Raw genomic sequence first — 23,397 nt, forward strand, 5'->3', positions numbered from 1 at the left:
CTTTCAATCTTTAACACTCCAGAATATACTTCAGCATATTGCTAAAATTAGCATATTGAATGCATGTTGCACAAAACATGCACACAGTGGTAGTTCTATATTGTTTTATTTCATCATAGGTAACATGAAATCCAAAATGTTCCCACACACCAGACTATAAACGACGCTGGCTCATCCTCCAGCTCTGGGCAGCCCCTCTCCCACTTGACATTTCTGCAGGTGTCGTGACGTGACCTGCAGCGGCACCCCACTCCACTTGAGGAGCGGTCGGCTCGGTGTCTCTCAAAATCTGACGAAAATCTTTTAAACTGACCTTTGGCGATCTAAAATGAAGACAGATTCAGCAACTGCACTGCCTATTTCTCGCTTAAAATGTTTTCAGAAACACGTTTCGGTGAACTATTTTAGTACAATATGAGATTGTATTCTGAACGAGCCGCCATGACAGTCTGTTTTGAAATTAGGGACCAGCCAGACCCATGTGACGCAATCGTCCAATCAGCTGCCATGGCTTGCGTTTGTCACGCCCATCCCGCTCGTCATTTCCAGTAAGTTTTTTTAACATAGGTGTCGAAAGTGGCCACTACGGCAGTAAGAGGTTAGTGCACATTAACAGTGTACTGACGAACCGTGCGGTACACACATGCTCCGAACCGAGACTAGCGAACCGAGCGGTTCGGGTGTTTTTTCATGAACCATACCACCCCTACTGTATACTATCCCTGTATGGATGTGTTGATTTCTATCTTTGTTGTCGGTCCGGCTCAGGTTAAACTCTTTGTGAAACATGAACAAACAAACAATGAATGCCACAGAACTTTCCTTTATTCTCCAGTTTTGACTTGTCAGTTATAACGGAAAAAGAACATAAATAAACTACTTTAACGTAGATTTTCATCAGGGCTTTATTACGTGGTATCGGATCGGTGCAAAAACTCCAGTACTTCCCGATACCGATACCAGCGTTTTAGGCAGTATTGGAGCTGATACCGATACCGGTATCGGTACCGATACCGGTATCGGTATCGGAACATCTCTAGTCTAAACCACTACGGTCATATCTGAATCACTACGGTCATGTCAGCCTTACTACGATCACGTCCCAGTCACATTCAAGTCACTGCGATAATGTCCGAGTCACTTCAGTCATGTCCATTATCATGCCAGAGTCCCTAGGGTCATGTCCAAGTCACTATGATTATATCTGAATCACATTCAAGTCACCCAATCATTTCCGAGACCCAAGTCAGTCATGTCGGAGGTCGGTACGGTCATGTCTGGATCGATCCAGTCATGTCCAAGTCAGTAGACAGAGTCCCATTTGAGTCAATGCAATCATGTCCCGAGTCACTGCAGTGACTGACTTGCCAAGGTCTGACTGGTAAAGGTTTGATCGAGTTAATTAGTTGTCCGAGTCACTACGTTCATGTCTGAATCAATACAGTTGTGTCCGAGTCACATTTAAATCACTACGGTCACGTCAACACACTCATATCCGAGTCACTTCTGTCTTGTCATAGTCATAGCAATCATGTCCGAGTTACTATGATGCCGCCTACGGTCAGTCCGGGTCACGTATGAGCGATTGCGATCATGAGTTTAATATCATGTCAGAGTCACCGTGGTCATAACTGACTAACCAACATTTAAATTGTAAGTCGTCAGAAGTGGGACTTGTACTGGACTTGAAAAGTTCAGGGCGCCATTAATAAAATACTGGCTGGTTACCAAACAGCACATAGACTACTGTAATATCAGATGGGCAGAAATCATTTGAGCTATTTCTGTCTGATTCTCAATAAGACGACTCAAGTTACTATTCCGTTAACTGGAATGGAGATAGACAATTGCTATCAGATGTTCGTTTTTTTTACAATGATTTTGTTCCTGCAATTGTCAGTCTCTCCATTCCTGTTACAGGTAGTATTGCCCATCTGCGTTTCATCAAGATGTTGCCTGTGTTTCAGCTCTTTTACTCTGAATTTCTCGATGTAACAATACTGTATATGGCTTCACTATAAACTTTTGCCGATCGATATGCACTTTGTCAGCTAAGCAGGATTTATGGAGCATTCAGGACATGCAGGAACTGACAACCGTCCATCCTGAATGACTCCCTGCATTGTAGAGTATGTGTTTCTTACAGCACGAGATACAGGTAGCACAACAGCCCTCTTGTCCTCCACTGGAAGACAGAATATAGGTGAGCATGTAGCTTATGGCACTGCAGCGAGCAACAACGTAACAAAACATACAGCTTCTGATGCTTTTATTTGCTGAAAGGTCAAGTTAGAGTTTTACGGAGACTCATTTTGTTGCTTTTTCTTGTCCGAAATCAACTGAACGCTTTCTTCTTTTCAGAATGTGACAGTAGCCTCATGTGTGTTTTGAATTTGTTAGCGTACTAGTGCAAGTCAAATTCAGTTGTGGTTAGGGTCAGGGTTAGCAAAAAAACAAGTGACCCTTTGTTTGTATAAAGATAATAAAGTTAGTTTCCTGGCAACATTTTTAACCAGTTTCTGTCAAACATTTTGTTTTTATTCATTCATCCCAGGTCAGTCATTCCTGTTATGCAGCAACATTTCTATCCCTATGAATTACTTTCTCATATTTTCTTTAAACTATGTCAATTTTATTTATTTTTTACTGACCTTTTTGTGGTACGTGCTCGATTTTACCGTGTCCCTAAAAAATAAATTATAAAAAGCAATAAAAGTGCACAGAATAAAACAATAGGAGAAATACTGTACAACAAACAAATAAAGGCACACAGAATAAAAACAATAATACAAACTAACAAATGTGATTTAAAAGAAAATGAATTAAAAGCAATGGTAAACAGGTAGGTCTTTTAGCTTGGATTTGAAAGTAGTCAGCATTGTGCCAGGTCTCAGCTCTTCATTTGAGCAGCATAGAAGCTAACGGCTGCTTGGCCATGTTTAGTTTGAACTCTGGGAGCAGTCACAAAAATCCAGACGCAGCCGACCTGAGAGGTCTGCGAGGTTCGTACTGGCTCAGGAGATCTGAGTATCTTGGAAATAAACCTTTGAGTCAGTACAAGCAGTAGAATTTTGATGGTGATTCTGTGAGAAACTGGTGATCTGAGAACTGGATGCTGTCCCTTTTTTGGCCTCTGTTGGAAGCAGCATTCTGGATCAGCTGGAGCTGTCTTAAGCAGACCTGTGAACAATGCATTGCAGCAGTCCAGCCCGCCAGAGATAAAAGCATGTACAAGTTTCTCTGGATCGTGTTTCCTGACAGTTAAAAACATATTTACTCTTATATATTGCAAAAAAATATATACTTCCAAAAGTTATGAGGCTGAAATGTTGCTGCCTAACGGGAATGACCCAGGTGTTTTATTACTGTTACTTTATAATTGATGTCTTGTTTTTGTATGTCTATTTATATGCATTTTGATCAAGTACTGTCTCAGTCTTTTGGTTGTCTGTGTTATCGATTAATGTGGAAAATAAAGTTTGGAGAGTGTGAAGTTATTGGCATTTATTGCTCCCGCAACCCTGAACAATCTGGATATTTGAGTTTAGAATAAATGGATGGGAATTCCCCATGGGTGCGACAAAAACTACGCACTCTAGCTTTAACATTAATAGAATTTTAAGTCTGAGTGTATCAGTAAATGTTTAATTTATTCAACCTCAAATCCTGACTGATGTTTTTTAATCAATTTACCATGTACTGTACCTCGGCAGTATACTTCTGTATCTGTACCTGTGTATCTGTTGATTCACTGATTACATATATATAATACCCATGCAATTCCAATGAAGCACCTTTCCATACAAATTATACAGGTATGTGCTATTTACAACATATTGCCAGGTACCATGATTCTTTTTTTAGTTAGGTTCTAGTAATCTGTTGTGCATTTGTGACTTGGCTGCTGTAATTACTCATGAAGATTGAAAAGTTCTTCATTCAATCATTGTCTTTAGGCATCATGTGAGCAGAGTCAAAGCAAAAAAACTGACACATCCAAGCTCAAACCTCTTACATGTAGTTTGACATTGTTTTTCCATCAAGTCAACTGTATAACCTGCGTGATTTCACACTTAGGCTGAATAATATTCACACATAGTGTGCAGATCGGAGCGTAGTGTGTGAAGAGTGAAGAGCAGAGTTGTTCACAAGGGAAGAAGCTTGGAGTGTGTGTGTGTGTGTGTGTGTGTGTGTGTGTATATGTGTGTGTGACCATGGGTCTGTGTGTGTGTGTGTGTGTGCGGGTATGTGTGTGTGTCTGTATGTGTGTGTGTGTGTGTGTGTGTGTGTGTGCGTTTGCACGCAGGGCATGTGATGCGTCAGTGCAGTAGTGTTGGAGTAGTAGTGCTTGTAGTTGCATGCTGCTTCTGCTGGCCACTCTCTGCTTTCAGCTACTGCCACCGGATAGCCCTTTGTTTCCAGGGGTGAAAAGAGGAGCCGAGTGTGTAAGCCTCCTCAGCCGGTACATAGCCTCTCCACTGCCAAGATCTCATACACGCCTCCCCGTGGCACACACGGTAACTGGTCCCTTGTGGCTCCAGGCTAAGTTGTACGGGATCTCGGAGCAGCAGTGGGCCCCAGAGACGTGGCATTCAGGCCCATCAGTGAGTGGAAACGCCCTGATGCCCGTCAACCACTGTCCCAGTAATGGGTAAATAGCCCCAGCTATGGGTAAATAGACCCAGTTATGGGTAAACAGCCCCAGCTATGGGTAAATAGTGAAGACCCTGACAGCAGCTCAGGTGGAATATGGTGGTGTGAGAACCACCACAACAGCTATAAAGGGCGGAAGAAGGCAACCCCACAGCCACGTGGGTTAACTCGGGAGGGTACAGTGGCTAGGGGGGCAAAGGTGGAGTCCAACTGCCCGGACCATCGGCAGCCCCCTGCAACTCCTGCCAGACGAAAGTCGTTGTTTAAATGTTGATTTGAACTACAGTCACGTGTAATATACACTATAGTCATGTGTAATATAGTTTGATGTATAAATCAGGGGACAAACACTAATTTGCATCCCAATCCCCCAAAATATAAATTGGCTCGAATTATTTTATAATTTAACTATAATATACTAAATATAGGTTTTTGTCTGGAGGTAAATGTAGGTCATCCAAAGAAAAAAAATTTTACGTTAACAAAGAGGGAGCATTTCTTTCAGGGACATTTTGCAGGTTTACTACGAGTCTTGTGTAGCTTTAGACTTTAAGACCAAACCGGTTTATTTAGTTTCACAGAGCCTTTCAAACACAGAGTTTTATGAAGAAGAAATGCTTTAGAATATACCAACCCGGTCTCACGCCAGTTTGTGAAATGGTCACGTTATGTTGATTTACTGATTCGTGTACAGGTCACGATTTTCTTGTTTATTTTGTGTACAGGTCACGATTTTCTTGTTTATTTTGTGTACAGGTCACGATTTTCAAACGTTACTATTTCACAAACTGCCATGACACTGGGCTGCTCTGGGGGACGCAACAACGGGGAAAAGAAACGCCACAACGGGGAAATTAAACACCACACGCCGGCCAAAACAACAGGACGGACCGCCACACGCGGTGTCTGTGGCACGCAACAACAACAGCAATTATCGATTGCAATATATTGCGTCACCAAAAGCTGCCGAGCTCATTTCCATATATCGTGCGCTTAGTCCATGTATTGACTATCGCTACAGGCCTACTCGTGAGAGCAAAATCTGGCTTTTCAGCTGCCGAATGCTCAACTATGTTCTGTAATCACGAAATATGCTTCCCATTAAAACACATTAAATTATAATAAATTATAGCATACAGCATATCAATTTAGGTTCCAAGCAGAATTTGGCAGATTTGCCGACTTTGAGACTCAGAAATCCCTTCATATTTAGGCAGAAACGAAAAAAAAAAAAAAGATCGGAAAATGCGACAAAAATGTCAAAAAAGGCGACAATTTAAAAAAAAAAAAGGTAAATAAAATAGCAGTGCAAAATATTCATTCATAGTGAGGTGTGTCTCATTAGTACCACATAGCAGAATAACTGTGCATTGGTCTGGAGTGTTTGGGTCCAATAACATGGAAGCTATTGAGCAAAAAGCCATTTTCCATAGGAAATGAATGGGGTTCTTAAAAAAAAATCATTAAAAAATGAGATGCAAAATATTTGTACCACATTGAAGAACAGTTCTGCATTTGTCTGGGATGTTTAGAACATCTGATATACAAGCTATCGGAAATAAATGAAGTTCAGAACGTAATTTATTGACAGTCCCTAGGTAAAAACCAAGCAGTTAGGAGCAAACAGTTAGGAGCAAATGGGTGTCCTATATTTCTCTGCCAAGACTGAGTGAAAGCACAGAAGGAACTGCTGATGAAATGTTTTTTGAACCCAAAAAAATGAATATCCGATTATTTGTCGAATATCCAACATCAAACTAACTTCACCACGGTGTGGTAGATAAGGGAAAGGAGTGGAGTATCAGAGGACTGTTAGAGACAAACCATCGTACAGTCTACACAGTCTGGGGGGAAACAAGTAGGCTACATGCTACAAAGATGTTTTATTTATTTATTAGTGTTGGTTGTTTACTGTCACGCTCCTATACAGTAGGTGGCGGCATGAACCTTAAACGTTGGTTTGTAGCCCGATAATAAAGCTAAAGAAGAAGACGAAAGAATCCGCTACGTACGCAGTCAGTTGTTGAAACAGAAATGGTGTGGATGGTTGTTTCCTGCTGAGAACGAGCCCACAATATGTCAGGTTTGTTCACTTTATTTTACAAATGAATTTAAACACAGACCCCTACACTTAAAAATACATATACGTGTCTCACCTTGATAGCTAGCTGGATTACGTCGGCTGTAACGTTACATTCGCGAAATCTTGTTTTTCAAGCTAAGCTAGCTAGCTAGCTAACTAGCCTCCGATACGTGCTATTCTTACGTCTACGGAGAAAACATGTATGCCAAACTCCGCTCCAAGCTGGTTGTTTATAGTAGCTTTGCTTATAACTTACAAAACGTGATCTAATACCTTCCCTGGAATGCTAACATAGTTGTGTCACAAACCGTGAGCACCGGCTAGCAGAGTGATTCAGTCCTGAAACCTAACCAGAACTAGCTAGCTAGTCACGCTGGTTGCTAGCTAGCTAGCTAACGTTACTACTTACGTACGACGGTGGCTATTGAAAGACGAGGGTAAATGAGAGTCTTAAATGTTAAAATTGGTAAACAACAAATGTTTCTTGGTGTACTTGCAGTATACCGAAATGACGACCTGCTAACTCGGGCTCTAAATGTAGTTTGTTTGACATGTTTGAGTTCAACTCCAAGCCTTGCGACATTAAACTGTTAGATTTTTGTATAGGGTTTGGTTTTGCACCGCTGCAATGGGCTATCGTGAGGTAACTTGTTCGGACTTAGTTGGTCTCTGTCAACTAGCATTACGATTGGTCAGTCAAGTAACAAACCAAAGGAAATAACCAAACCTTGTATTGTTATTTAACTAGCTACCTAGCTAGCTGTTTGCCGTAACAATATAACAAAGGTAGCGTTAACAACTAGCTAGCTAACGTTGCCCAGTTCACAACTGCCAGTAAACGAATGTTTGCCAATTTATCCTAGATAGCTAGTTAATACTAGGGCTAGATAGTTATAGCAACATGATTGTGTTGCAGAGTTAAGTAAACATAAGGTAGTGAATGATGCCAGCAGCTGTTACTGGCAGCAACTCTGTTTTTGTCCTTCATCCAGCCTCAGCCAGTTTCCTTCTTGAAACCAGCAGCTTTAACGTTATTTTCAGTGCACATTTTTACTCGAACTAACTTTAAAGTCGCTTGTTTCATTTCGTTTGATTCAGTCAAACCGATGAATGTAATTCGACACTTAATATTAGCCATAACATATTCGTATTGCGACAATGGGTTGTTTAGTGCGTAGCTAGTTTACGTTAGCTGAGCAGCTAAGCTACGAGTGTCCGACCCTTTACAAGGAAGTTACCATCAATTACACATGTTAATAATTGGCTAAATGTTTACTTTTCGAAGTCATTAACATGGGCTGGGACACAGGTTAGTGACGCCTGGGTTATTGTGTGGGTGCCAAACCTATAGTAACAATATCCTGACTAACTTGCATGTCAGGTGAACTCTATCCTTTTTAATGTCTATAAATATACCTGTTCCTAACTTTGACCTGTTTTTTCTAATGCGTATATATAGATGTATTACAAGCGTGTATTTACAAGCACAAATCTGATACTTGGGCCAAATCTGCTCTGCAGTCATATGTAGCCAAATGCTGTTTAAATATGCAAGTGGCTGGTAGAAAAAAGTTAATTTTGAACCCTGTAGCTATTAAAAGAGTGGCTGCTAGTTAGAGCTGCGAAGATTAATCGATTAGGCTAGAACTATTACATTATTTGCCAACTATTTTGATAATTGCTTTGAGTAAAATTTCTATAATAAAAGTTAGGGATGCACCGATACAACTTTTTTTCCAAACCAAGTACAAGTACTTACATTTGTACCAAGTACCGATATGAGTACTTAATAATATCATTACAGTTCTAACAATGTTTTATTTTCATCAGATGTTCTTCACTTTCTGACTATAACAAAGTAAATATATACAACTTGATGCTGTTGCTGACATTTTAAAATTCAACTTTTGTGTTTTCCTAAACAAACATGGCACTGCCGCCCATTTCACATACATGCTCAACCGACGAGACGAGATGTTAGGCGCGGGTAAACTTGCGCTCGACACCGTGCGCGGGCCGCAGTAGATGGCGCGCACACTAGGAGCACGTACAGAGACGTTTATGCTCAGCACGTTGTTTGTTGCAGTACTCTCTGAAACACCAGAGGGAGTACAGACAAAATAATCTGTATATGAGTAAGTAGTAATTATTTTATTTTTTTTTTTTTTTTTTTTGCAGGGTGGTAGGGGAAGACTCATGAATATTCATTAGGAAACTCAAACAAGAAAAAAACATGTCCTGGTTCCAATTTCTCAGTTAAGAACTTACGTTTTCATGTGTGTCGGTAAATGGAATACGACGACATCCCTCTGGGCTCTTGGAAAAATGTGATGGACATTTTCACTATTTTTGGGCACCAAATAGACCAAATGCTTGATTAATAATAGGTAGATTGAGCGATGAAGAAATACTTGTTAGTTTCAGACTTTCCAGACATGTGCGATTTGAAATCCTCAGACTTGTCTTCTCTTTCCTCTGCTGTCTCCAGGGCTGACCTGATGACCGCAACGTCTGGCGACTTTGACGTGTTCCTCCACCGTCCCAGCTCTGTTGGGTAGGGCGGCTCTCCCTCTTACTGTCTGCTAAGGTTTTTTTTTTTTTTTTTTTTTTCTTCACAACAACGTGGGATTGATCTGTACCAGCCCTACAGAGACCCTCCGCCAACGCGCCGCATTAAAAAAAAAAAAGGAACAATGTATTGCTTACAGTGGCTACTTCCGGTGTTGCTCATCCCCAAGCCGCTGAACCCGGCGCTGTGGTTCAACCACTCCATGTTTATGGGCTTCTACCTGCTCAGCTTCTTGCTGGAGAGGAAGCCCTGCACCATCTGTGCCTTGGTCTTCCTGGCCGCCCTCTTCCTCATCTGCTACAGCTGCTGGGGCAACTGCTTCCTCTACCACTGCCAGGACGCCACGCTTCCAGACGCTGCCCACGACCCGGCTATTATCGGGACCTAGGAGAGAAAAAAAAGGGGGAGGGGGATTCGATATCGGGGAGGCGGGGTGGAAAGGGTGATGAGGCATTGCTGGAGAATGATACTGCCATATTAAAGAGGGGATAGGCTACACTTGGGGGGTGGGAGAACGGTGTAGAGGTGGTGATGAAGGACTGCTGGAGGGGGATACCGCAAATAAAGAGAGCGCTCTGCCAAAGGCGTTTATTGAAGAGAAGAGCCAGTTCTGAAAGGATTGTGGGAGGCTGCTTTGCCATGCTGTAAGACAGACAGACTTGAATTTGGGAGGGGAGGAAGAGATGTTGGAGGAGACGGGGGGGGGGGGGGGGGGGCACTTGAAATGCTAAGGAAAGGAAAATTTCACCTTCTGCAACTTTTGTATTTTTTCTTTCAGCATTTGAATGAAAATTAGAACATATATCCACCACGTGTGACGTCTACCTAGAGCGACCACGGTTTTTCAGTATTCTGGTTTCTTGTCTGAGACGTCACTTTCTCCAAAAACCTGCTAAATCATCTATTCAGAGTGAAAACACCCTCCACCTCAAACTGCCAAAAGTAACGCAATCCTGCTGAAAGCTCCAGGCCGAGTTGGATGTTCCCAAGATTCACTGGCAGCCACGCTTGCTTCTCCGTCCCATACTGTTGCGGTCGTTGACGAGCTTTATACGCCAGGTAGCGTTAAGAAATAACTTGCCCCCCAAGCTCTAGAGAAAAGAGGGGCGACATGTCTTTTACAGTCCAACCTGACCAAACTCTGTCGCCACTTTGGCTCTGCACACGTAATGCTGTCCTCAACAAGGAGAGCACACAGACACTGGACAATCGATAACTATGCTGTGAATAACTTTCTTTGCCGCATCTCCACACAAACGCATATCAGAAGGTGTAATGATGCTGATTCCCACTGCGATACATCAACCAATGTGTCCCTGAGCAAGACACTTAACCCCTAGTTGCTCCAGAGGTGTGTGACCTCTGATATGTAACAATTGTAAGTCGCTTTGGATAAAAGCGTCAGCTAAATGACATGCAATGCAATGCATGCAATGCAATGCTGAGAAACTGTTCTGTTGTTCTACCCACAGTGCTCTGCAGCTACCCCTCTCTTTGTCTTCCTAGCTCCTCTTCCTCACCTCCAAAATAAATTTATTTAGTTTTTCTTGTGCATGGGTTGCTGTTATTTTTTTACACACACACACACACACACTCGCTTTAATTAATTAAAACAAAATGCTGAAAGTTTCCAAAGAGTAAATACATTTGGATGTGTGTGTCTGTAGGGTGAATGGAAGAAAATGTATTATGTGCGACAGGTGTGTATATTTTGTGTTTGTGTGATTAAGACATGTTGATTCGCATAAAAGTGACAATACACAAGGTTACAGAACAGTAGATGGTCAGGTTTTTTTTTTTTTTAGTATGAATAAGCAATACGGTGCTGGTTAAGAAAATCGTATCGAATTCTGACAAGTTTATTGGTAATCAAAAGGGCAACACTGTCATGTTTCCTTGTGTATCACTGCTGTAAGTGTTATGTTTAGCTGCCAGACGTGTGTGTATGTGTGTGTGTGTGTGTCCTGTCACAGTACTGACCATCCTCACTGCTACGTTCTTGCATTGGTTTTAATTTAAATAAAGTTTTTCCTCTCAACGTTAAACTGTGTCTAACTCAGTATTATATCAAGCACAAAACATTACATTTTTGGTAACTCATTTTTATGTTAAGAGTTTTGTCTTAGATTTTTCAATTCTCTAAAGTACATCGTTGCTTTTTGTTATGCTTAATTCTCCTGCCTGACAATTCTGACAATGGCACACCGTGTTTATTATGCATAAGTTACATTAGAAAATAAGGCTATTCTAAAAGTATTCTGTCTTTATCATTTCGCATGTCCCCTCCCTCATTACCACCACTGACGTGCCCTTGAGCAAGGCCCTTGACCCCAACCGCTCCAGTGGAGCAACTCAGAGCTGCAACAAACTATAATTTTATCACAGCTATGTTTTCTGGATAGAGAGACAATAATTAATTTAGTAATACATGTTCGAGGGTATCTTTCATCTGCAGGTCTTTAAAAGTCTAAAGCATTAAATCCAGTGTCTTCTAAAAAACACATTTGAGATGGTATTTAAAAAGTCTTGAATTGAATTAACGTATGTATTATCTCTTGCCGGCTGCAGGCCGTATTGTTAGTTATACGTATGTCCTATATGAAAATTGGGATGGTTTCAGTGGTGATGGTTTCAGTCGGCTCCATCAGATGTGAAGCAAACACCGTCACTACTGCTAGCTACAGTAGCTAGGAAGCTCATGTCATTATAAGCAAGTTCTGATTCAGCAACAACTTTAGTTTTAAATTAATCCATCTAAGTATTTTTCAATTTAACTATTTTGTTAGGAATTACTGTTTGATACCGCTGGGAAGTAATGAAAACTCTAGGCCATATCTTTGGCTGCTATGACTGTGAAATATGTATTAAATTGTATTATATGTGGTAAAGATCCTAAAAAGTATAACATTCTAGTTTGGTGAACCTTCCAGAAACCCTGTCTAGTATAACTGGGGGCAAGCATGGCACCATGACAGCAATAGCAGTTGAGTGCGGACGTAAAGCAGGTTAAAAAATGATGGGTGGATCAAATAAACGTGTAAATAAGCTGGATGGGGGTTTCAGATGATGATGCAAGTTCAGTACAAGTCAAGCGAAAAAATCTGCTCCCATATCCCGACAGAGTTTAACACCATCATTCACCTCCTAATGTTTTTTTTTTATTCATCCTCCTGTGGAAAAGCTGAGAAATTTTCGTGTTCATAAAACAAGAGAATGATTTTTTGCAAATGCAGCTCTGGATTTCACCATTGCTTCTTAAAGAGAAAACCCCAGAGCCAAGAAAGACTTTGTGCATCAGTAATTTTCCTGCTTTTACAGTTTATTTTATTTATGAGAATTTTTACATTTAAGATAATTTTATTTTACATCACAATACAGTTATAAGCCTCAACGTGTGTATCAATGAAATTATTAAATAGAACTGCCTTGGAGATGGCAACTTCAAAGTATCCATAGATAATTTTTTTCACATAAAAATGCTTCTTTGTTATAATATAATTCTACTTTTTCTATAGTTTATTGCTTAAAGTCCCAGATACTATACTGCAATCATTTAATCATCTGTTTACTGTATTTTATCTGAGGTGCTGTATTTCTCAATGTGGCTGTCTATGCAAAAAATGCCTTTAAAGTGTTCTCTAACTGCAAAACAAATTGCTTTTTCTGGAAAATTATTAAATTGTATGTTTGTTGAAGCTTTAAAAATATGTAGAAATAAAAGTTAAGTGTCTCCTGGTCGAAATGAGAAAATATTACTTTATAATATTTTTTAGATGCATCTTCACTTCCTTAGATATTTAACGTTATTTTTGTTTCTACGCACAGTAAAATTACAGCACAGAAAAAAACATATGATTGTAAATATGATTTGTTTTCCGGAGATGTCACTCGTACTTTCTGGCCAATCAAAAGTCTGGAAAGTTGGTGTGGGTTGGGAGTTTACCTTTGACAGTAGGAAAATGTTTGTGAGCTAGCTAAAGTTAGCAGTTTTCAAGTGCTTCCAGAAATCGGGATTTGAAAATATTATAGTCTTTACTGTAAAATGTAAACAATATAGCAGCTATTACGTTATATAAATAACGTGTCAAACCAAACATCAATGACAAGATATTTAAATAAAACCACTGTTGTTGGAGGAGGGAGAAATAAGTTAGCTAATCTTACAGGAAACAATGTTAGCATAGCTACATGAAGCTAGCAGGACAAGGGACTGCCGAAACGACAGCCGCCCGCATGGATGTATTTTAGCCGCCGCCATCACGCCCGCAACAATTCTGCTTCTGTTTTCTCACTGGGCAGCAGAAACAAAATAAAAACGGGAACTGTCACATACTTCTTCCGTCAGGGGTGTAAATGTGGCACTTATTAATTCCCTCCTACACTGACAAACTCGAACGACATCTTGGAGTGTGCGGAGAGACAAACTGGATTACAATTACAACGCGTCTTCGGTCATCAATGAACAATTCAATATTGGGATTGAATCATCTCCACTTCCCGTCTCACCCTTAACACCCTAAGGTAAGATAAAACCATATAAAGCATTTTTATACCCGCCGTGGCCGTTGAATTACAATACATGCGTCGTCGTTATGATTATAATAATACAGGGGGTTTCCTGCATAGAGGAATGTTTTTGGCGCCGCCAGCCCCAAAGGAAAATCACCAGCACCAAAATGATAAGAACTGAGAATCAAAATAGCAATTCAAATCCTCTCTAAATGTGTTTTAAGAGTAATTTATCAAACAACAGTTGAAGAAGCAGAACATAAACTTGAATATGAGAGCTAATCTCATTTTATCTCCAAAGTCATCTTATACCGGACTCTCCCGGTGATTTATTTAAATATAGTAATATTATTTGTTTAACCAGTTATAAGATAATATGGACTTTATTAATCCCACACTAGGGAAACTTTTGTTAATTTGGGTTTCATAGTCAAGCATAATATACATTTTTGTTATTCAAATGGTAAGAAATAACAGCAAAATGCATAGATTTCTGTCAAATAAGGTAAAACCTTTACTGTACGCGGACCGATCATGCTAACACAAGCCCATTCTGAGCCAGGAAACCCCCTGTTATATATTAATATTAATAGCCTATCATAATAGATATGATGCGGTTGGTCTTCAAATAGTTGGCTTTGCATTTCGAGCGGTTAAATCTTGTATTTGTACCAGGACCTGTGAGATTGTAAGTAGCTTGATGGTGTTTGTTTAGGTTCTGGTTGGTTTTCCTTCGGCTTTGTCGTTGAGGTCTGTACATCTGAGCCTATCATAAGCCTGTGCTCCCGATCTGGTATATTAAGAATGTTAATGTTTGTTTGTGGTAGGCTAGGCTAACTTAGATTTTAGACTTTGAAAAACAAAACCCCTCGGCCTAGGTCTAAGCATTATTTTCACAGGCCTCCCCAAATGTTGGTTTTTCTGCCAACACCGCTGCCCTGCTCTCTAAAAAGGTTAGTTAATGCCCTATTTGTTTTATGATGTTATAATTAGAGATGTTCCGATACCGATATCGGTATCGGCTCCGATACTGCCTAAAACGCTGGTATCGGGAAGTACTGGAGTTTATGCATCGATCCGATACCATGTAATAAAGCCCTAAAGAAAATCTACATTAAAGTAGTTTATTTATGTTCTTTTTCCGTTATAACTGACTGTCAAACTGGAGAATAAAAGAAAGTTCTACAGCATTCATTGTTTGTGTTTGTTCAGACAGACAACAACAGAGATAGAAATCATATCACATCCATACAGGGATAGTAGTATACAGCTGTTAAAACATAATAAAATATATGACACAATGGTATCGGATCGGTACTCTGTATCGGCCAATACGCAAGTTCAGGTATCGGAATCGGTATCGGGAAGCAAAAAAGTGGTATCGGGCCATCTCTAGTTATAATATACAGTATGTGTATGTGTATACAGTAAGTGTTACTGATTGAGAACACAGGTGGCTTGAGTAATGTCAAACTGAAATAACACATAACCAATCAGCAAACACGATTACTATTATCCCAAAACAACAGCTAACAGGTGTTTCTAATGATGAGGATTCCTGGCAGATCACAAACATGTTTATCGTGTGCATGAAACTAGGGCTGGGCGATAAATCGATTTTATCGATTAACTCGAATGTGTAGTTGACGTTGATTTAGTTTAAATATAAATCGATTTTCTCCTTAACATCCGCCGACGCTCCTCTGGGCTCCTCTGGGCTCCCGTAGCTCCGAACGGGCTCAGCCCTCCCCCCGCGCATTTGCCACCGTCAGTACCCGATCCGTTCCACCTGCACAATCCGTTCTGCGCATGCGCAAGATGTTCACGCATGCGCAGATGATAATACCGTTTTACGACCTGCCCGATCTGTTCCACGCTAGCCTCCACCCAAGCTAACGTTAGTTTAGCTAACAGCTAATTCGGCTAACTGCTAGCCGACAAATAACGCATGCGCAGAACGGATCGTGCAGGCAGAACGGACAGCTAGATTCAGTCTAAAATAACGTTAAGTCAAACATAATGGGAAAAGCAGGCTACAGCAAAATTAAGACTTTACAGTAACAATAAAGACAAGTATTGAGTGATTGTATTTTAAATGAGCACAAGTAAAGCAGAACTGACGTAACAGCTGTTATATATGTTAATGTTTGTTTTGAAGTTTTATTTTGAGGGTCTTTTAAAAGTTTGCATGCTGTCTCAGCTAGCGGTTAGCCAAATGAACTGTTAGCTAAAGTAACGTTAGCTTCCCAGTGGAGGCTAACGGCAGACCACTATAATCACCTAGCGGTCCGCCCGAATTAGCTATTAGCTAAACTAACGTGAATTAGCTATTAGCTAAACTAACGTTAGCTTCCCGGTGGAGGCTAGTGTGGGAACAGATCGGGTAGTGTCGTAAATCATCGTACCACAGCGCATGCGCAAACATCTTGCGCATGCGCAGAACGGATTGTGCAGTTGGAACGGATCGGGTACTGACAGGCACTTGTGAGAGATACACAAACAACATGGCAGCGACAGGGACTAACATTAATTATTTTCTTAACCAATCGCTTCATTACTTACTTAACTGTACTCTCCGCCGAAATTAACGGCAGCTTGCGGTGCTGTGTCCCCGGCTGACAGTCACCTATTCTCGGATATCCAACCAACCAACTACCGCTGACCTGAAGGAGCACCTTGCGGGGCACCAGAGGCGGTGTTGAGGAACTCTGTTGCGGCTCAACACAACTACTAAATGTACACCCGAGCTGTGACGGAGGTCTGTAGCGGCTTAAACAACTAACAATCACCGCTCTATAGCACGGAGCTCCGCTTCAAGGTTTGTTTTTATCGCTACGAAGGAGCTTGCTACAGGTATGCTACATTCAAGGGACCATGGGATGTTAACGTACGTTACTCAGCAACAGGTGGAAATAGGGGCAAGGTTGCGCAATAACGTTAAAATGATTTGAACTTTTAGCGAGGAACGAGAAGTGAATTACCTGTATGTGTGAAAACCGCTTTATCTCACTGGTAGGGAAAACACTCAAACCAATTTATATTTCCACAAAATTGGCATGAATAAACATAATGGTAATGTTGCCCCGTGTGTGTATGAGTAAAAAATAAAATAAAACTTATTTTGAACAATTTCTTTGTCATCTACAGATTGCTTTTAAGTAGGGGGAGAAAAAAATCAATTTAAATCGGATTTCTTTTTTTTTAAATCAGGGATTTCTTTTTTAGGCCATATCGCCCAGCCCTACATGAAACAAAAGAGAGGGATTGCTATGAAATGTAGTACACACGTGTTCCCCAGAAGATCAATCCTAATATCTTCCATAATATCTTTGTGACTTTTTGTCTAGCACCACCGTGAGGTTGACATTAGACTACAATTGGATGGATTAAATTTGGTTTAGCCATTCATGCTGTTGTCGCTTTGATGATCACTTAACCCTTATCTAGCGTTGTCATCAGGTCGAAATTTGAGTAGCCTACTTATTTGACCAATACTTTGGTTAATGGTGTAATACTTCCAAAACTAATGTCATTCCTATGCTTTACACAGGTGTTCTTTGGGTTTATTGGTAATGTTTGCAAAATGCCAAACTAAGATGGTGAACATACAGTACAGGCCAAAAGTTTGGACCCACCTTCTTATTCAATTAGTTTCCTTTATTTTCATGACTATTTACATTGTAGATTCTCACTGAAGGCATCAAAACTATGAATGAACACGTGGAATTATGTACTTAACAAAAAAGTGTGAAATAACTGAAAACATGTTTTATATTCTAGTTTCTTCAAAGTAGCCACCCTTTGCTCTGATTACTGCTTTGCACACTCTTGGCATTCTCTTGATGAGCTTCAAGAGGTAGTCCCCTGAAATGGTTTTCCAACAGTCTTGAAGGAGTTCCCAGAGATGCTTGGCACTTGTTGGCCCTTTTGCCTTCACTCTGCGGTCCAGCTCACCCCAAACCATCTCGATTGGGTTCAGGTCCGGTTCACTGTGGAGGCCAGGTCATCTGGCGCAGCAATCCATCACTCTCCTTCTTGGTCAAATAGCCCTTACACAGCCTGGAGGTGTGTTTGGGGTCATTGTCCGGTTGAAAAGTAAATGATGGTCCAACTAAACGCAAACCGGATGGGATGGCATGTCGCTGCAGGATGCTGTGGTAGTCATGCTGGTTCACTATGCCTTCAATTTGGAATAAATCTCCAACAGTGTCACCAGCAAAGCACCCCCACACCATCACACCTCCTCCTCCATGCTTCACGGTGGGAACCAGGCATGTAGAATCCATCCGTTGACCTTTTTCTGCGTCGCACAAAGACACGGCGGTTGGAACTAAAGATCTCAAATTTGGACTCATCAGACCAAAGCACAGATTTCCACTGGTCTAATGTCCATTCCTTGTGTTTCTTGGCCCAAACAAATCTCTTCTGCTTGTTGCCTCTCCTTAGCAGTGGTTTCCTAGCAGCTACTTGACCATGAAGGCCTGATTCGCGCAGTCTCCTCTTAACAGTTGTTCTAGAGATGTGTCTGCTGCTAGAACTCTGTGTGGCATTCATCTGGTCTCTAATCTGAGCTGCTGTTAACTTGCGATTTCTGAGGCTGGTGACTCGGATGAACTTATCCTCAGCAGCAGAGGTGACTCTTGGTCTTCCTTTCCTGGGCGGTCCTCAAGTGAGTCTGTTTTGTTGTAGCGCTTGATGGCTTTTGCGACTGCACTTGGGGACACATTCGAAGTTTTCGCAATTTTCTGGACTGACTGACCTTCATTTGTTAAAGTAATGATGGCCACTCGTTTCTCTTTACTTAGCTGATTGGTTCTTGCCATAATATGAATTCTAACAGTTGTCCAATAGGGCTGTCGGCTGTGTATCAACCTGACTTCTGCACAACACAACTGATGGTCCCAACCCCATTAATAAGGGACAAAATTCCACTAATTAAAGCGCCCATATTATGCTCATTTTCAGGGTTGGTAACTGTATTTTAAGGTTGTACCAGAATAGGTTTACATGGTTGAATTTTCAAAAAACACCATATTTTTGTTGTACTGCACAGCTCTCTCTCACTGCTGCAGATCCTCTTTTTACCTGGTTTCTGTTTTAGCTACAGAGTGAGACCTCTTTTCATCTTCTTCTATACTATCTTTGATTGCACTCGCACATGCTCAGTAGCTCAGATGTAGAGCATGTCAGCTAGCTAACTCTAGAGCCTGTATCTCCAACTTTGGTCAGTTACAAGGCAGGATTAGCTGGGAGACTTCTAAATGAGGGCGCACATGTAAGTAGTTGTTTTGTAGATTATGGTGAACTTGTGTGTGTTGTAGCAGTGCTTTGCTATTGAGAACGACATAGCATGCTAGCGTTAGCATGCTAACGCTAACGATACGAGCTAACGGTTGTGGTTAGCCGGCTCATTTCGGACTGTGACGTCGATTTTGAACAGCACACCCGGAGACTGAAGGCAGGACACATTCAGAAACTGTATCTCACTCAAAACAGCATGGATGGATTTTTTTCAAAGTTTGTATGTGTGTGGAAGCACCAGACACACAAAAGAACACCCCAAATCCCAGAAAAAGTGTTTTTTTTCATTTTTTGGGCACTTTAACCCTGACAAAGCACAGCTGTGAAGTGAAAACCATTTCAGGTGACTACCTCATGAAGCTCATTGAGAGAACACCAAGGGTTTGCAGCGCTATCAAAAAAGCAAAGGGTGGCTACTTTGAGGAATCTAAAATATAAGACATGTTTTCAGTTATTTCACACTTTTTTGTTAAGTACATAATTCCATATGTATATGAATCTACAATGTAAATAGTCATGAAAATAAAAAGGAAACGCAGTGAATGAGAAGGTGTGTCCAAACTTTTGGCCTGTACTGTACCTGCTAATAGACCTTTTTCACGGCAGACATGTTGACATGTCATAGTAGGAAAAGCACAGGTGTATTAAAAACCATTAATGATGGCGGCATTCCTCTTAGGAGAGGCCCTGGTATTGTGCATGCTGACTCCCTGAAATAGCTTACTGGGACACTTGATGGAATTGAGCCATTGTTAAGGTTATCAATCTCAGCTGTGCTTTTCCTACTATGACAAGTCAAATGCTACGTTTACACGTGGCCGGCTTTTTTCATAAATGGACATTTCAACATCTCCGTTTGCAAAAATAACATCGTGCACAGCTGTCAGTTTTCAGAGAAGTGTTCGTTTACACGTACCCGTGTCTATGCCGTCAAGAGCATGCCAAACCTGTAGGTGTCAGTGTAACAAGAAGGTCAAGCCCATGTTGGCCAGTCAGAACATAGACAGTATATAATGGACCAATAGACCCCATTGCTCTGGACGGAGACCAGTGAAGGCTATTAGAAGCACTTTTCCGGTGATGGCCAGCTTTACTGCGCAGCCTCCAACTGAGAGAATGAGAATGAGAGAAAACTGCCTGCGAGCTTCTCCTGTACTATACGGTAATTCCTCTACTATGCGACAGTAAGTCACTTGGTTATGACACAATCGTTCGCTTATTTTTACAAAAACGTCTGCTACGGAGCCAAAATGGCGGTCAGCGGAATGCTAACAGGAGGTGATTGCCAGTTAGCAACAAAATGGCGCCATAGATGGCTCGAGTTCTGAAGCGAAGCTTACCCCCTTGAGTCAGAATCCCGAAAATAGCAACCACAGCAATGAATCACTTCCTCTATCTTATGTTCCTCACTTCCTCGGCTGCCTAAACCTCTGTTTGTCTCAGTTTACATGCAAACGTGTAAACAAAGTTTTCCAAAATCAACACTCTGGCCGGAGTTATTAGAAATAATAATTTTCCGAGGCGAATTCTCCGTTTGCGTGTAATCGAAGGGCACAAACGAAGGGAAATGTCTCCGTTTTTTTTTCAAAATAAACATGTACGTGTAAACGGGGTAAAAATGTCTGCTGTGACAAAGGTCCATTATCAGCATGTTAGCGTGCCAATGTCGACATTTAGCTCAAAGCACCAATAGACTTTTACTCGTGTTGGTAAAATTCCGTCTTTATAAATGTTTTCCTGACTTCCTCTACCCTCCTGTTTTCGTTCCTTCTTTTTTTTCTTCCAAATCTCTCTTAGCTCTTCATTCTTCGTTACTTCTTTTTCTTTTCCTTCTGTGCAACTTTGCAAACAATCCTGGGTGTAAATTCAGATTGTAGACATTCTCCATCTTTATTGGACCAACACAAAGAAGTGGTGTTCAGTCTTTAAGTCTGGGAGGTTTTACCAAGTGAAATCTATTCCGAATTGTAACATGGTAAAAAAAAAAAAAACTATAAAACATGACTTTTAAAAATTTTTTTTTTTTGTTTTGTTTTTTCTGATCGTCTATTCCTGATTGTTTTTCCAGTATTGTCTTTACAAATGGCCGAACCAACAGGTCGTGGTCACAGTTTAAAGACCGAGCTGGTTCTTGTTTATATCCTGAACATCAAGGTTTCATTTTTGGGCCTTATCTGCATCTGATTATCTCAAAAACAAAACAAAAAACAAACCGTGTCTTCCTATGCTGTTCTTCATTATAAGCATCCGTTTTGGGTTTGGGATTTGGACAGAAGTTTCCCAACATGGGACATTTGGTATGCTGGGGATTTTTAAGCTTGTTATGTCTTAGAATATTGTCTGGAGTGAATTATCAGTTTTAAGCGTACGGAGTTAATTAAAAACATTTCTTATACCGTAGTCTATATCCATGATGTTCCACTTCCGGGATTGCTCCGGTGCCGCAGGAAATTCCGCCGGATGCGTGTCTTTTCGCCGATGTCCATTTCCTTCCCGCTTTCTTTGTGTTGGCATTCTAACCTCCCGTGGATTTCTGAGGACTACGGTTAACTGCTCCTCAGATCTCTGCAGGGTAAATCCAGACAGCTAGCTAGACTATCTGTCCAATCAGAGTTTTCTGTCGCACGTCTAAAACAACTGTTGAACGTACACATGTTCCACCAAAACAAGTTCCTTCCCGAGGCTTATTTTACTGCGGCTCCGTGCTGCGCTTAGCACCGCCCAAGACGATTGTAATTGGTTTTAAGAAATGCCAATAAACCAGAACACGTTTTTTTTTCTCCCATCCCGGAATTCTGTGCGGACTAGCCAGACCCTCCTCCGCAGCGCCTTGGAGGATGGTCTGGCAAAGCGAGACTACTTATATCCCCAAACCTCCCTGATAATCATGCAGAGTTGACCTCCATTGAGCTTTCAAGAAAGTCCTCATTTGACTCCAAAATGTTCTCTGTCTTGCACACAGAGAAGCAGACCAACATCTTCTTCCCATGCCATTTTTATTGACCTCACAAACATTCTCTAAATTTCCCAGTCACAGAGGTCCCAGGTCTGTTCAACCACAGCCAAATGTATTCTGTGGGCAGTGAAAGCATCCTCAGGTCAGGGCCCGTCTTCCCAAACGTCAGTTTACTTCCACAGCCAGCAGAGGGCAGCACCGGCCTCTGTTTCAGTGGTGATGCAAAGCTGAGGCCAGACAGACACACATTGTTGCCTTCAGCCATATAGGTGTAATTCAAAAGGGGGGGGGGATTTTTTGTCTGTTTTTATATCATAAATTATCTGAACAGAATTATCAAACAAAACAAGACACTGTAGACATTTGATGGACGAAACAAATCGGAAAAAAAATTGGCAGATTAATTGGTAATGAAAATAACAGTCAGGGCGTTTTCACACCTGTAGTTTGTTTGCTTTGGTCCAAATCAGTTGATGAGTTCATAAACTTGGAGCGATTTCCCCTTGGTTTGGTGTCACACCTGGAAAAATCCAAGCGTACTAAAATGCGTCACTACAAATCACACGAGAGCGTTAACTATTCTTATTGGTTGTCTGTGGCGGGAGCATTGAGCTGGCTATCGTTCCACATCTTTCGATGCCGGTTCCTAATTGATACTTTTTTCGATACCATATGTTTTAAAATCCATTTCAACATCAACAAAAATACATTAAACACAAAGCTTTTATTTTCCACCTTAATTGTGAATCAAAACAGTTATCAGAATTAAAAAATTCTGGTGAAACCGCTCACTCAGTGTAACATTATTAAAAGTGCCTTGCCTTGCAAGCCCAGCCTGTCAGTCAGTCATCGGGGCAGAGAAACCACCGTTGTGGCTGCTTGTCTAGTAAGAGGAAGTGTACCGTCAACCGCACCGCAAATGCTTTCGGCTCGCCATTAACATCACATCGCGGCAAACGCTGTCTGCGTGGAGTTTTAAATAACTGTGACTACACTTGAAACCAACCGTGACTCTCTGACTTCAACAAAACTGCAGACAGTTTACTCCGTCCGCACGTGTGTGTGTGTGTGTGTGTGTGTGTGTGTGTGTGTGTGTGTGTGTGTGTGTGTGTGTGTGTGTGTGTGTGTGTGTGTGTGTGTGTGTGTGTGTGTGTGTGTTTGTGTCGATCGGAGCTCCACTCTGTGTCAATATGCAGAGAGGACAGATGAGTTTGCGCTTACGCGCTCAGACGCTTTTGGAACCGAAATTTGGCACCGGAAGATAAATAATTTTTCGATATTGGATAGGATTTTTTTCTGTGCCATAAAAGTATCGACGTTCGGTAC

At 41.2% G+C, this 23,397-nt stretch overlaps 1 protein-coding gene and 1 long non-coding RNA gene across 3 annotated transcripts in view; both read left to right on the forward strand.

Annotated features, from left to right (window-relative positions):
- Positions 1-6,424: 6,424 nt before the first annotated feature.
- blcap (bladder cancer associated protein) lies at positions 6,425-11,350 on the forward strand. The gene is made up of 2 exons (XM_028576946.1): positions 6,425-6,736; positions 9,225-11,350. The coding sequence occupies exon 2, from the start codon at positions 9,430-9,432 to the stop codon at positions 9,691-9,693; it is 264 nt and encodes an 87-aa protein (XP_028432747.1). The 5' UTR covers positions 6,425-6,736; positions 9,225-9,429; the 3' UTR covers positions 9,694-11,350.
- A 1,945-nt stretch (positions 11,351-13,295) lies between these two features.
- LOC114553623 (uncharacterized) overlaps positions 13,296-23,397 on the forward strand; it is a 36,885-nt gene continuing 26,783 nt past the window's right edge. For both annotated transcript variants that reach the window (XR_003692359.1, XR_003692357.1), the window contains exon 1: positions 13,296-13,826. This is a non-coding gene — a long non-coding RNA (uncharacterized LOC114553623). The remainder of the gene's footprint in view (positions 13,827-23,397) is intronic.

Source organism: Perca flavescens, chromosome 4, assembly GCF_004354835.1.
Source record: "Perca flavescens isolate YP-PL-M2 chromosome 4, PFLA_1.0, whole genome shotgun sequence".
Taxonomy (NCBI): domain Eukaryota; kingdom Metazoa; phylum Chordata; class Actinopteri; order Perciformes; family Percidae; genus Perca; species Perca flavescens.